We start from the raw sequence: 16,522 nt of genomic DNA on the forward strand, positions 1-16,522 counted from the left end.
CTTCCTTCCATATATGAATTGCTCTAGTTGTATTAGGGGCACCGGGGGGGGGGGAAATGTGTAAAAAGCAACTGAACAACAATTGATGGAGAGAGTGAATCTGTGGTTATTGCAATTACACAGCATCAATACTAATTGCAGTTCAAAACATAAACAGTGAAGAGAAAGTATACGATCAACACAGAAACAACAAAGAGTTTTATGGTACTTTAAAGGCTAACAAATTTATCATAGAACAAGTTTTCCTGGACTAGAATCCAATTCATCAGAAGCTTGTTGGCATGAAGGGAGAAAAAGCCTGCAAAAGGTGGAGTTAAATGGCAATGAAATGCAAGAGGTAGCTTGTAACGATTCAGTTAAGAGTTTAAATATATGCAAAACAAGTATAGTGACCATTAATAACAGCAGCAATTGGTTCCAACACAATCATCTTAGCATTACTAATAAATTCACATCTGTACTGTAGTGGAATTTTTTTTATATAGACTGATAACTCTTGTCATTAGTTATTATTTACCCACTACACACTAGAGTTTCCCTGTGAAATTCCTCTGTTGGAGAATGGCAACTTGCCACTGGCACTGCCATTCAGAAATGGCAAATTGCCAAGACTGCCATTCTGCAACAGAATGGCTGTTGTTCTTGCTGAATCTGAATTAACAGGACCACCCTCCCGGAAGGGTGATCGACACAGTGGTGTTTGTCAAAAACCAAAAGAAAGTCGTTAATAAGATACTTGACAGCTTAAGTGTTATAGGAAGAATATCTGTTATTTTAGCTTTCCTTTTATGTTTCTCTGAACAATGTAAAGTACTGCAATTCCACAAATGCATGGTATGTGTCTACCGAAGTGAAATGTTACAGCTACTCATCTCCCTCCTATCACTTAGAGAATATGAGAGTACCATTTTTCATGCTCAGTTTTAGCTCTGTCCAAATTATTTATAAGCACCACTGGAGTTCACAATTTCATTTTTAGCTCTGTAAAGGAACACAAGAAATCTAATAAACCAGGCATTGGAGAGCACTTCTCATTGTGACAACTACCTTCAAGATGCTAATCAGGCATAAAGAATGAGGTTGCATTTATCTGGGAGAATGTATGATTTTCCTACTAGGCAACTATAACAAGGTAAAGGTAAAGGATGCCTGGACGGTTAGTCCAGTAAAAGGTGACTATGGGGTTGTGGTGCTCATCTCGCTTTCGTGCCGAGGGAGCCGGCGTTTGTCCACAGACAGCTTTCTGGGTCATATGGCCAGCAAGACTAAACTGCTTCTGGTGCAACGGAACACCATGATGGAAGCCAGAGCGCATGGAAACACTGTTTACCTTCCTTACTGCAGCAGTACCTATTTATCTACTTGCACTGGTGTGCTTTCAAACGGCTAGATTGGCAGGAGCTGAGACAGAGCTATGGAAGCTCACCCCATCATGGGAATTCAAACCGCTGACCTTCTGATCAGCAAGCCCAAGAGGCTCAGTGGTTTAGACCACAGCACCACCCGGATCCTGACTATAACAAGAGGATAAGGTGGTTGGGTGATTATTATGGGTACCTGACAGTGCCATTGTAAACCTCTGTGCCCCAAACTGGGTCTGGGAACACATTTATCCATGAACAGAGGATGTCTGTTAGAAATTGTGCCTTAAACAAGGACAGTAGGACCATTCTTAAAATTGGCCATGAACCTAAGAACATAAGAAGAGCCTAGCTGCTGGATCATGCCACTAGCCCATCAAGTCCAGCTTCCTGGTCTCACAGTAGCCATCCAGATTCCTGTGAGAAGCCAGAAAGCATGACATGAGCGCAACAACATTCTGCCCACCTGAGGTTCTCAGCAATTGGTATTCACCGGTCACGACGGCTATTACCTGTTGATGCTGAGTATCAATTCAAGTCTTTCCATAGGACATATAATTTTGTCTAGCTCAAGCCCATCTATTATATGGCACGACAGCAGTGGAAAACTAAAGCTAAAGAGTCACAATCACATTATTAAAAACAAATACAGATTTAATAAAATTTGGAACCAAAAAGTCATAGCAGCAAGAACCATAACAAACGGCCTCGGCCCAGTATACCTGAAGGAGCGTCTCCATCATTCAGCCCAAACACTGAGGTCCAGTGCCAAGGCCCTTCTGGCGGTTCTCTCCCTGCAAGAAGTGAGGTTACAGGGAACCAGGCAGAGGGTCTTCTTGGTGGTGGCGCCCGCCCTGTGGAATGCCCTCCCATCAGATGTCAAGGAAATAAAGAACTAGCTTACTTTTAGCAGACATCTGAAGACTACCCAGTATAGGGAAGATTTAAATGTTTGTTGTCTTATCATGTTTTTAATATTCTGTTGGGAGCCGCCCAGAGTGGCTGGTTTAAATTATTATTATTACTTCGTAATGTGCATGAACATGTTTTGTAACTTAAGAACTCCTTCCTTTCTGATTGTCAACTGATTAAGGAAAACAAGATTATTTAAGGCTCAGCCCATGCCTTAGAGGCTTCTAGATCCTAGAACTTTCCCAATCAACTTTGCAAATGATATTGTTAGTGAAGTGCCAGGGCTTAAAAAACACATGGCCTCCTCCACCAGCACAGACTGACACTCACTGCTGTTGCTTCCACCCCTTCTCATGCAAGGGGCATGGCTTGCTCAGATTACGCTGGTCATGTTGCTGGATAAATACAGTGGCTTAAATGCTTCTGGGAAGCTCTCAAGCTTTTCAGATGGACATTTCTGCCAGACTATACACAGTGTGAGGAGGCAACAATGAAACTGACAAATGCGCACTTTAACTGAAAACTGAAAGTGGGAGGCAGGTACTGGAAGGTCTCTTGGACCCAGAGATGTTTTAGAAAGGACATCAAGAAAGATCTGAAGTCCTTATCTCCAATCTCAATGCTTCAGTGAGATCTGAGATAAAAGATCCCTCTAATTGCTCTCCAGATCAAGAGAAAGCACTCTGCCTGCTCTTATGGATATCAGTCTCTAAAGAACAAACAGATCAAGAGATAAAATTGTGAGAGCTGGTAGCACAATTCCTTTAGCAGATGGTAGATGTGTAGCCATCACTTTCTAGATCCTCTCAGCCCTTTTCAGATTCAGATCTTAAAATCACCGAGTTAAGATAAATAAATGAATTAAGTCTTCCCAGAATTCAACTGCAACTCTTTTTTGCATCTATTCAGAATTTGCCTTCATTCTAAAAAAACAAAACACTGTTTTGAAGCAAATGTGATGTTTCTGTTCAATACATCTGTAAATGCTATTGACTAAAAAACTAAACTTATTTGTATCTATTCAGGAAAGTATAATACAGAGATTTAAAATTCCACATTTTCCTAAAACTGAATGCCTCTACTACAAGTTTCAGTGTCTTGGAGTGTGAAGTCCCTAATCTCTGCTCTCTCAAACTCACACGCATCATTTAGTACATTAGGATGACACAGTCTTCTCAATCATTTTCCCACACAGCAGGCCCTAATTTCAAAAACATCCTGTTTATTGCAGTTCATTACCCTTCACATGTAGAAATCTTTACTCTATAACGTTCCATGAGCTCCTGGTTCGCAAAATGTCAGAAGTGGATATTTTAGGAAATCAATCTTTCTAGGAAACACCATTACACTTGCCTAACAACCTTAAAAATGAGGGATATTTAAGGCAATAGAAACAGTGTTTAACTTCAGGCATGCTTCTATGTGCTAGCTAAAACATGCAAAACTAGGTACATTGGATATATTAGTAAATGCAACTGGACTTACAAGCTTTTTAAACAAGTCCCTTTGGTACGACCAGACAAGAACATAGATAAAATGTTTATATGTGCCTGTTGGTTAATAAGCTATTGCTTTTGCTTACTTTGTGTGAAGTTTTCCTACTGTCGATAATACATTCCTACTTTGTCTAATCAGTTCACTAATGGAATGAAAGAGTAGTGGAAAAAAGGACTGGTCTTCGGAATACGCTATGCAACAGGTGGAAGAATTTTCGTGGCAAATCTGTTGCTTCTTATTTCCGTATTCTAACTCATAAAATATTGACTACTAAAAACTGTTTTCTTTAGAAGCCTGCTTTCCTTCATAAATACATTTTCCAGAAATTATGTTAATTTACCACTGTCTAAGCAGCCATATGTTTGTTTCCTTAAATAAGTATTCTGAAAGAAAATACCCAGGCAGTGATGTACTTGCTAGTAACCCATTTAATTTAGTCAAATCATTTGGTGCTTCTCTCCTTGAGAGGCGGGCAACTAAAAGTAACACGATTTAGAAAATGAAAACAGGGAGGCAATATGGAAGGTGAACACATCACTTATTTGAAGCATCGTATTTGATTTTTATCATCAGGATGTAGGTGTCACACATCAAAAAGCTTCAGACTGAAGGGCAAACAATTTTTTTCTTATTCTTCCTAATAAAAAAGGACCATTATAATACAGAAAAGTTATTGTAGAAATTTAATGCAATATTGTTCAAGCTAATTGAATGATATACATAAACAAACAGAAAAAATGTGGAAACTTAGCATCTTAGATCAAAAGATTTTGCTAGAATTATTTTCAACCAATGTTAGGGGGAAAGGCACTGTGTGTGTGTGTGTGTGTGTAGGAGAAAGTAAGTAGGTGCCAATGTAACAAAAATAATTTGAGATGTTTCCTTATTTTTGTGGTGAGCTATTGGACTGACACCCCACTTACATCTTTACACAGAGCCATGGTAATCCTTTAATTGCATTTTCATTAATATTAAACCTGGTGTCCAGCAGGATAAAAATAAATTGCTTTGGTGTCAAGTAGCCTGGCTGAAGTGATGTGTACAATTATTAATATTCTTTCATTATTCTTTTTTAGACAGTAGCAAAAATATAGGTCATCAAGGCTGCAAGCCAAAGATCTTCAAGGAACTTAAAGCGCATGTGCAATTTGAGAGCTGAGGTGGGAAACCCCATCAAGCACCTTATAGTTTTGGGACAGCTATATGAATTCTAGAACTTGTGTGAAAAATATAGAACTTCTGGATCAGGTTAATTGGGTTTCATTTATACTATGTGAAACTTATCATAGCTCAGGCTTCAAACAGTGATTCAGAGTCCAGGGGTAGAGACACACTATGGGGGTTTAACAACCTCCAAATTGGAAACACCCTGGGCAACAGTCCTGGGCTAGGACCTTCCATGGAGCCATTACCTTCACCCCAAACATGTTTTGATTTCCTCTCCATCTTCTGAAGGCAACACCTGGCTAGTCACAACTATGTGGAATTCAACATCTCAGGCACTAGGACTTCCCTTGAAGCATGTCCATCTAGTCCAAAAGGGTAGGTGCTGGGTTAGGGAGACTGGTTTTAGGGGCTCAGCTGGGCACCAGACCATGTTGGAGCAAGTTGTGTGCTTAGATCCATCCAAGTCAATTTGATCGAATCTGATCCTAGCTATTGGCGGCCTGTTTAATGACAGCCATCCCTATGACCACCTTTGGCTGGTTCTGCTGCACCCTCAAAACTCAATCACAGTCAGGGCAATATTGATAAGGAAAAAGACAATTCCCAAAAAGGTTGAAAGAAATATAAATACATCCCATTTTTTTAAAAGGTAGCAAGCTGACCTAGCAACAAATTAAAAATATGAATGAATTTGTATTTACTCTTAACTGAATTATTATTTCCAATGCTAGCAACCAAAGTATATGTATTACATTGCTGTAAGAAACAAACAAAACTGGTTGATTTTTTTTTTTAAATCAGACTGCATCTTATGCAAAATGCTTAGCATAATACATTGCACAGTACTTTCCTGCATAGCACTGGATGCATATTTTTATGATCACAGAATCAAGAATAGTATTATTTGAAGTAGTGTGCATTATTACACCTTGTCCCCTTTGTCACTGTCTTTTCTTAAGTCCAGCTAAACACTGTATAGAAACTACCATGCTGCTATTACATTATGTTGCATTGAAAAACATTTGTCCAGGCATAGCCTATACATTAGCTATTACACAGTCAAAATTATTTCCAGGGCAGAGAGCAAACCCTGGTAGAGAAAGACATAATGAAATTCAGCTACAAGCTAAAACTAAACAAATAATTCTAAAATGACTACCGTATTTTTCGTCCTATAGGGCGCATCGGCCCATAGGTTTTTTTTTTGGGGGGGGGGAAATGAATAAAAAAAAATTATTCCCTCCCCCAGCTGCGGCTGCCGCCCCAAGCCTTGTGGACACCCGCCAGAAGCAAGGGGAGCCCTCCGGAGGGCTTCGGGCGGCACGGTGCCGCCCCAAGCCTCGCGCACCCGGCGGGACCTCCCGTCAGGTGCGCAAGGCTTGCGGACACTCGCCCGAAGCACGGGGAGTCCTCCGGAGGGCTCCCCGTGCTTCGGGCGGCAGGCTGCCGCCCCAAGCCTCGTGCGCTCGGCGGGACCTCCCGTCAGGTGCACAAAGCTTGCGGACACTCGCCCGAAGCACGGGGAGTCCTCCGGAGGGCTCCCCGTGCTTCGGGCGGCAGGCTGCCGCCCCAAGCCTCGTGCGCTCGGCGGGACCTCCCGTCGGGTGCACAAGGCTTGCGGACACTCGCCCGAAGCACGGGGAGTCCTCCTGAGGGCTCCACGTGCTTTGGGCGGCACGCTGCTGCCCGCAAGCCTTGTGAGCCCGTGGGAACTCCCACAGGGCTTGCAAGGCTTGCGGATAGCTTCCTGAAGCCTGGAGAGCAAGAGGGGTCGGTGCGCACCAATGTCTCTCGCTCTCCAGGCTTCAGCAAAAGCCTGCATTCGCCCCATAGGACACACACACATTTCCCCTTCATTTTTGGAGGGGAAAAAGTGCGTCCTATGGGGCGAAAAATACGGTGTGTGTGTATATATATATATATATATGCAGGTTTTGGTGTCCTCGGGTGTCTTCCCGTGTAAAAGTTATATATATATATAGCTTAATGGTTTAATGATCATAGCACTTTTAAAAATCATCACAAAAATGTTTAGCGAATGCTAAAATAAGAGTACGTCTTGGCTGAAATAGGCACCACAATCTTAGATTTGTAGTATTATTTCTTAAATTACATACTAGGTTAAAAATAAAATATAATATTTCTCGTTAGCAACTCCTAAATAAGTCTTAAAAGCATCTTTCCAACTCTTCCTTCACTGCAAATTTAGCAGTGTATGGTTTTATCACAGTACAGTTAATCAGATACTGCTGGGCTGAGGGTTGTTTTTTTTTGAAAGACTTCAAGCAACAGAATTCAGAAATGTTTGCATAATTTTGGGAAAGATTAGATGAAATTGCATTCTGATTGTTCTTATTAAAATCTGGGAAATTGACAAAGCTAAATATAATAAAACTCATTTCACTGTCAAACATGAGTTTGCCTGCAAATGTTGCAAATACGAGCCATCTTACTTGGAAGCATTCTTTAACTATGTATCTAAAAATAGGCTTGCTTTTTTGCTACACGGCAGCCCAGCACGAAGGAAATCTACTTTAATTTACCCCCCGCTGCTACTTAAATAGCTATGGCAAATTATACAAAACATGATTTGTAGGAATACATTTTATCAACAGGTGCAATGGATTCAGAATTTGACAGCTCAAGAGGATTTTTATTGACAGAAGTGACTGAAATTCTACTGCATATTATTTGTTCATTCCCTCTGTAGGACAACATTGCATTTGCATTGCACCTGAAGCAAGGGTGTTGGTTTGTTTTTTTTGTCATTCTTTGCAAGTGAAAAGAAAAAGAAAAAGAAGTGTACGGATGCATTGCTTTTATTTATTTTTTATTTCGAGCTGACTCCAACGAAGCCAATGCACAGCTTGCCCTCACAACTATCAAAATTGGTTCCAGAGTGTGTGTATGTAGAGCAGGCATCGTTCGTTCGGCTCCCTGAATGACTTTGTTGGATGCAATGCTTAGATACTTTGAAATTTATTTATTTATTCAATTTATTTATTTCTATGTGTTTTTTTTAAAAAAAATTATACGCTGCCCTTCATCTAAAGATCACAGGGTAGTTTACAATATAAAAAACACAAAATGCATAAAATAATCAATCAATCAATCCCTTCCCACAGTGACATTTAAAATGCCATGAATCATTTAATCAGCCAAAGGCCTGATTGCATTGAAATATGTTTGCTTGGTTGCCTATAGATGTGGTACGGAGACGCCAGGCAAGCCTTCTTGGGGAGAGCATTCCACAAAAGGGCAGCCATTGCAGAAAAGGCCCGTTCTCATGTAGGAAGCACACAAAGAAAGGCCTCAGGTTATGGTTGCAGGGTCCAAGTTCGTTCACATGGGGTGAGGCGGTTCTTGAGGCATTGATATGCCATTATATCCCACCCTTTTTCTCTATGGAGCACAAGGTGGTTTGTATGGTCCCCTCCACCACTAATTTAATCCCCATAACAAACTTGTGAGGAAGGTTAGGCTGAGAGCGTCTGACTGGTCCGACGTCACCCAGTGAACATCACAGTCAGGTGGGGATTCAAATCCTTGTCTCCCAGGCCCTCGTCCAACACTCTAACCAATACGCCACACTGACCTTCCCATGTTCATGCAGCTTATGACCTAACAATGGTAAGCTTTTGAATCTACTGTAATAGTTCTTATATTACAATGAACAATAGGTAAAGGTAAAGATGTTGGATTCCAAGCCTTTATCAGCAGAAACTGACCCCTGAACATTAGGTCCAGTCATTACTGACTCTGGGGTTGCAACGCTCATCTCGCTTTATTGGCCAAGGGAGCCGGCGTACAGCTCCCGGGTCGTGTGGCCAACATGACTAAGCCGCTTCTGGCGAACCAGAGCAGCGCATGGAAACACCGTTTACCTTCCTGCTGGAGTGGTACGTGCTTTTGAACTGCTAGGTTGGCAGGAGCAGGGACCTAGCAATGGGAGCTCACCCCGTCGCGGGGATTCGAACCACCAACCTTCTGATCGGCAAGTCTTAGGCTCTGTGGTTTAACCCACAGTGCCACCTGCGTCCCTACAATGAACAATAAAAACTTACAAATAACATGTCACATAAACAGGGATGTGAGGGACTCAGTCTGAGTAAGCAGGGAAGCCCAAGGCAGATCCTTCAATAATCCCTCCCTGAATACAAAATTCAGGGAGACATCATGTTTTGAAGATCCATGCAATAGTAGTGAACAGAGCCTTTCAGCTCTGAGAGGGACCTGGGCATCATGGTGGGCCCCCTCCTCTATCAGTGGGCCCTGATGGGCTTGCCTGGCTGTAGGGGCAGCACTCAAAGCAGTGCTCATCTAGCCATCCTTTTAATTTTCCACAATTCACCAGAACTGCACATTACTGAAAATATGTAAATAACTAAATTTAAGACTGGAAAAATAAGAAACTCAGAGAGTTGATATGGACAGATCCTTCTATCCCTACTCTGCCTAGAAAAAGGCCTGTCTTGTCTCATGTGTTCCCAGGCTTTCTCCATTCCTACCTTAGTGCTCTGTACCGTAAGAAATATTTTGAATGTTCTTAATCTGTTGGAGGGGTTTGCTTTCCAAATTAGATAAGTAAACACCACTAATGAGCAACACAAACGTTTTCCCTTTCAGGCTCACACACAACGGCATTGAAATATTGCTCTCATTACTTACTAATAAATCCTGTACCTGTTTTGTCTGACACGTTCTTAAGTACTTGGCTAAAAACTAAGGCAGTAGAACCAAAGCCACTTTTAATGTGAGCAGTATATTAATTAGGAATATTTAACAAACTCCTTGGGAAGGCCCACCTTAGAAGCCCCCCAACACCAGAGTTGGGCTGAACTGCTGCAATATGTCACCACATAAAGCCAGCCAGCCAATCAGCAGATGTGGAGCACTTCAAAGATAGCCATTTTGTTGTGGAAAAAAATCACAAAAAACTAAGATTAGCTCAAAGGTAGCTAAACTACACAAGAAAGCTGCTGCTAAAGCACGGTGCTTGTAGTATGGAGCTTTGTTAGCAAACTTTGCAAAGCTACAGCACTATGCCCCATGGGAGTTTCTGTTTCTAAAGAAATGTAGATTATCCCTTTGCTTTTCCTGAAAGGGCAAATTCTGCTTACCTTAAGGTTGAGGTGCAGTCTTATCAGACCATACACCTGGTAGCTACAGCTCCATATAAACAATTTCTACATTCCTTTTTAGCAAGCAGATTCTTGGACTCAGTAAGATGGTCATATCATATTACACCATTTCCTACATACACTTTATGAACATTTCTGCTTCTAAAATCTGGGAAAATGAACTGGACAGTACAGCATTAATCCTGCAGGATGCAAAGAAAACTAAAGCAAAAAAATATAGCACGTATGTTTCTTATCAACATACCTATACAGTACATGTTTTCCACCAGCATATCCTCTGCAGCAGGGAGGGTATGGATTTGAATAATGCAAACACAGAGAGGAGGGCTGATCACATGGGCCTTTCAATGGGAATAAGAATAAGGAATAAGTGCTTTTGTGATTTAGCTGCAAAAGCACATAACCCCTTTTCCATAAACAGAACCCTCAAGGTTGCGGACTACATCTAAATGATGGAACCACGTGGAAAGAGCCGACTGCATAAATCCTTACCAAGGAAATAGTACTCAGTAAACGACCCCATTCACTTGTGCCCTCGCATATGATTCACTCATAGAAAAGATGTCCCAAAGTTTCTGCAGGCCTGTCTTGAAATGTTAGGAATCTGACCAGAAGCGGCATGATGCAGCATTATCCAATTAAGATTTAGGGGTGCCAAATACTATCGCAATCAATCAGTAGAGAATGGACTAGGAACATAGGAAACTACGTTATACTGAGTCAGAGCTTTGGTTCATACTGCTCAGTCTACACCGATGTCCCCTCTAGCTATCCCTTATATTGCACATTGATGCTATCAGAGTTGTCACACACAATCTCATTTTCAATACTGTTTGCACTTGCAAGGGTTTTGGGGAAGTCACAACGCTTCGTTTCCAGTCAATGCATATCTTGTAACTTGTTCTTATCCCACAATTGTCTGTTTTCTTTTATCCCTTTTTTGTTGCAATATAGCTCCCAAAGGCAGCAATAATTTGGTAGTCTTTGCCAATCAAAAAGAGAAACTAATAAAGCAGAATGAACCCACCAATCAGCTAACTTTTTCCTCTCCTGCTACAGTCCTGGGCTAACTCTCTGAGAAAATGCCTGATCTCCTGCAATTTCCCACTTCATTGAGCAGGGTCCCATGACCCTCAAGATAGCCTTTTGGGGGCACTTGGGGACTGCCAGTGAAAAGATGGAGGAGGAAAGTCAGCTTCTAGCTACCTCTTTCTACAGATCGATCTCTGGATCCATTCCTGTAAGAACAGAGGGTGCTTTTTTATGATCCATGGACAAACAAAAGATCACTCCTAACAGCAAAGTCGGGTGATTTGTGCCAACCGCATTGTACCCAAAATGGGGCACCTGAGAAACAAAAGGTACGTATTAGCATGCCCTGGGGAACCCAACGATGTATAAAAATACTGTTAAAGAAAGAAAGAAAGACACCTAAGGGGAAAGCCTTCATTCCGATGAAAACTGAGCTTGCTCAGGAGTAATGGAATCTACGGTAGTAGCGGTTTTAAAAGAAAAATGAATGAGGTGTAGCAGGAGTGTATTGAAACAGTACTGGCTGTAACACCCTGTTCTAGTTTACTTTTCTAGCACAGACTAGTTGCGTACTTGTCTAGAATGACTTCATTTATTCATTGTATCAGAAATTTACCTTGATATACAGCTTTGAATCCAGGTGAGCCAATGCTGTCATCCGACTGCAAATGGAGCCACATTTGGTTGCTCATGCTCACTATGAGATCAGGGACACTAGAGCCAGTCAGCCTGTAGATAAAAGAAACAGTAGCATCATGCACAGACACAAGTGTGATGCCTTGTCATATCTGCATTATGCTCTTCAACTTGTGTCTTCCAGTTACAGAGTGATTGCTCCACGACAACTCCAGGTTTGGGAGTGAAATGTCATGCTAGAACAAAGATGCTAAAGGAGGACCTGCCAGTTATAAGAGCTCTATGAAGTCACGGCAGGTAGCGAGTGATATGTTTGCATGTTGAAATCAGAGGCTGGCATGAGTCGAAAGTGTCAACTCAAATGGCAGGTGTCGGAGTCCACGGTGAAATAAGGCAACTTGTAGACAACACAAGATTGTCAGCAACAATCTGGGTAGAGATAGCAATTACTGGATTTTATTAAGGAAGCCAGAACATTCTGTTCTCTCAAGAGAGGAATGCGGCGAAAGCAATTGTCCTTATTTAAATACCTCCGCAGGCTACTGGCTTTCAACATTATGTGCACTTTCCGTATGAAATCTGTGACACTTAATGGATGCTTCTAGCAGCCTATACCACCACTCTTTTGTTGCACCATTTGCATCGTGGAAGGAGCTCCTAAACTTTCTGCAAACATTTTTTTTAATAAAAAGAAATCCCACTAAGAGGGACGTCACTCCCTCTGCCCTGAAAAATTACTATTAGCATAAGCCCAAAATGCCAATGCAAGCCCCATAGAAGTAATTGTTCCTGAAGGTAACTGAGGTAGCCTGTGCTCTTTAAACATGCTCAATTTATTGCCCAGTGTGGGTCTCAAACCCACGACCCTGAAATTAAGAGTCTCATGCTCTACCAATTGAGCTATCCCTCCAACTATCACTGAAGTCCCAATGTCCTTGTGATGAGCGCAATAGTTAAAATAAGGCTGTACATCTCAACACAAAAGGCAGTGAGTGTTCTTCCTCAACAGGCACACCACTGAAATTATGGGTCTTGGGGTGGACCCAAGCTTACTTTCTAGCTAAAATTAACAGCAGGCCTTTAAAAATATTAAGAATAAGAAGCACTAGCTCCATCTCCAAAATCTGTATGTGCACAGTGTTAGCTTTTTAAATATATATATATTATTTTATGCATTAAGTGGTTTTACTTGTTTTCCTTCCTGTTGTTGTTCCATCCCAGTTCCTGCTCTGTGAATGTACTTTCCAAAGAGTCTTTAGACTTTAAAACAACAACAACTGCACAATTTAAGCTAAAAATGAATTTTAAAAACGAAGTAGTAAAAGTGGGGACCCTTTCTTAGAGAAGGTAATGCAAAGAGTAAAAAATGAATGTTACTGTGTACTTACACATACAACACTGTTCTGGTATCTCCCACTTTTCCAGCATCTCCTACTGTCAGGGTGTCGTATCCTCTTTCTAGCTCAAATTCTTCAAAGGCAAGCTTTATGACCTGTTAGGATAGGAAAGGACCACATCTGTCAGCTGATCACATTTTTTGCAACTGTGCTTTACACTGTAGTATCGTTATTTTGGGGGGCAAATGATAATTTTTGGGAAAAAATTCAGTGAGCGGTTCAAAATATATAGATTTGGGTGTGATGAATTCAAATATGCCATACCAATAATATTTTTTTTTCTAGGACAGCATTTGGCTTGGTAAGTCTACGATTGGTGAAGAAGCACATAAACCAGTTTTTGGAAAACCAAAGAAATTTAAGTTCACCTTCTAAAAATGCCAGGTAATGCTAAATAATACACATACTAATAAATTCTGTTGGTCCTGTTGGCATCTGTCTGTCTTGAGAGACACTGGGGTGCGTCTCTGGGGATGCAGGCAAATGCTAAGGAATAAACTCTACACAAATCCAGAGTCGAGTATCTGAGGTGGTTGTACGGTTTCTCCTTCCAGCAACTCTTGCAACAAAGCTGGTGTCAAACATATTGCTCTGCTTTCATTTGGACCACATCAGCAAGGCCAGAGGGCAGCCCAGGAGCTCCATACACACTGCCCAGGCTTGTACCATGGAAAGGTCACTTAGGTACTGCTAGTGCAGCAAAAACAACATGGAAGGCAGCAGTTACAGTGGTACCTCGTGTTAAGAACTTAATTCGTTCTGGAGGTCTGTTCTTAACCCAAAACTGTTCTTAACCTAAAGCACCACTTTAACTTAAGGCCGCTGCGCCACCACTGCACAATTTCTGTTTTCATCCTGAAGCAAAGTTCTTAACCCAAGGTAATATTTCTGGGTTAGCGGAAGTTTCTGGGTTAGCTGGGTTTCTGTAGCCTAAAGAGTATGTAAACCGAGGTACCACTGTATTAGTTAAATTATATTAATAAATAATATAACTGCAAGTACATGGCAATCTTTTTTTTTTAAAAAAAATTGCAGTTTAACACACAAGCTACTTATCAAGCAAAACTACATTTTATTAATTTAACCGAACTATCCTATGAATTCCCAAGTCATGTTACAACTTTTTAACACCCCTCAATTTTGGAATTTGGAAACTGAAAAAAAATCAACATGCTATAGTGTAGTATACATTTGACCAAGCTGGGAATATTTAATAGTGCAGCAGTGTCTCGCGTATAAAAGTTTTTGATAGAAAAAGAATTACTATCTTTTAAAAAATAATAGAGTAATAAAAGTAAACACAGAGAGAAGTATCTGTCTCTAGGAAGTCTTTGAAAATTAATGTTTTACGGTTTGCAAGACTACAGAAATATAAAATGAAATATATAATCATTAAAAGATTTGTAGTTTTATATTTTTCTGCTGCTCACATCATAGCGGTATACATTTTTATAAAGCTCTGGACATGCAATTGTATATAAGTTCAGAGATTAGAAGATAGTATACCACAATGATATGAGAACAGAAAAAAGAATATTGTATATGTAAAACAACTTACCATTTAAAAGCAAAATGATTTTATATTATAATGTAATACAATTTAATAAATCAGGTGAAGGCATTTGAAAAGCACTTAGAACATGTATATATATCAGTTTCATGTGAAAGAAAAGAAGGGTTTGAACAGCAGGATCAGGTATTAGCATCACAAGGAAGTAAATGTCTTATCATTACAGTGGTGCCTCGCAAGACGAAAAGAATCCGTTCCGTGAGTCTCTTCGTCTAGCGAAGCAAGCCCATTAGCGGATTAGCGCTATTAGCGGCTATTAAAGGCTTAAGGGATTAGCGGATTAGCTGCTAAAAGGCTATTAGCAGCTTAGTGCCTTAGAAAAAGGGGGTGGGGAGCGAAAAAAACACACCCAGGGTGAAGCAAGCCCATAGCAAATTCGTCCTGCGAAGCACCTCCAAAACGGAAAACCCTTTCGTCTAGCGGGTTTTCCATCTTGCGAGGCATTCGTCTTGCGGGGCACCACTGTATTTAAACCAATTCAAAGTTTTGTTGTCAAGCTCATCAAGCCCTGAAGGACCTGATGCAGTGTCCAAATGACCAGGGAATTATAATCCTGCAAGTGGTCCAATCCAAATGAGAAACTAGGAGGCTGGTAACAAGATATTCTTGGTAGTGGCATACCATCTATGGAACTTCCTCCCAGAAGGCTTTCCGTCTGTCCACACATTTTGAAGCCAAACTTCAGCAAAAAGAAAGAAACAATGCTGGTTGCAACAAATATGGGTCAGAACAGACCTTGCTAACTTTCTACATCCCTTATTGAAATTAAACTACTTTCAACGGGTCAACAACAATGGGTGTAGCAGTGGCTATTTTCAGGCTCTCATAAGAGCAGGATGTCAATGAATCCCTAAACTGCTTATATATAGTTCAAGAAACTCTTAAACTCTTAAATTGTGTGATCATTTGTGAGCTGAATATCATATGTGTGCATTTTTCATGGGTGGTGGTGGGGTGATAACTCTAGTTTTCTCCCCCTCTCTGCAGAGCGAAGCCATTTTAAAAACCCAAACAAAATACCATTTTTTCAGTTCGTTGCTGCCTTTGCTGAGCAGACATATGTTTCAAAATGACTGATGTGATGTGCTTTCATAACAATAATATAATCCAGAACCACAGTAACTGTGCACGGGTGAATATTTACAGTTGTATTGAAGAAGATTAAAAAAAAACTAGAAATAATTTTAATGGGATCCAAAATATGCTATTTGTGTAATAGTTAGTTGGCATGAAAGAAAAGAAGTCATTATAAAATCAAATCACATACAAATTTGTTTTGACCGTATGCCAGAGTTCACTGATCTATTACGTGTGGACGTTTTATCCTTTGTCTTTGTAAACCTGTTACACTCACACTTAATTGTTTCAGTGGAAAACAACTTTAAAGGCAATACTACAAAGGTTTAAAAATACATTTTATACCCTTTCAAGTCCTTAGGTGAGGGCAATGATTAACATGAAAAATACTTTTTATGTAACCATGGTTAAAAAAGAAACATAAAAAGTAGCTAGAGATATGAAAATCCAGCTATTCCCTCTCAATAGAAGGAGAAAAAGAAGAGTTTGGATTTGATATCCTGCTTTATCACTACCCGAAGGAGTCTCGAAGCGGCTAACAGTCTCCTTTCCCTTCCTCCCCCACAACAAACACTCTGTGAGGTGAGTGGGGCTGAGAGACTTCAGAGAAGTATGACTAGCCCAAGGTCACCCAGCAGCTGCATGTGGAGGAGCGGGGAATCAAACCCAGTTCACCAGATTATGAGTCCACCGCTCTTAACCACTACACCACACTGGTGTAAAGATCTTTAC

General features: G+C 40.7%; 1 protein-coding gene across 5 annotated transcripts in view; it reads right to left on the reverse strand.

Annotated features, from left to right (window-relative positions):
• Positions 1–16,522, reverse strand: part of CSMD1 (CUB and Sushi multiple domains 1) — a 920,428-nt gene that overhangs the window by 234,852 nt on the left and 669,054 nt on the right. For all 5 annotated transcript variants that reach the window (XM_083431289.1, XM_083431288.1, XM_083431290.1 and 2 more), the window contains 2 exons: positions 13,135–13,238; positions 11,727–11,839 (listed from right to left, as the gene is read on the reverse strand). In XM_083431289.1, coding sequence (XP_083287415.1) covers positions 11,727–11,839; positions 13,135–13,238 — 217 coding nt within the window. The remainder of the gene's footprint in view (positions 1–11,726; positions 11,840–13,134; positions 13,239–16,522) is intronic.

This window comes from Podarcis tiliguerta (assembly GCF_965153285.1).
Source record: "Podarcis tiliguerta genome assembly, chromosome: 3".
Taxonomy (NCBI): Eukaryota; Metazoa; Chordata; class Lepidosauria; order Squamata; family Lacertidae; genus Podarcis; species Podarcis tiliguerta.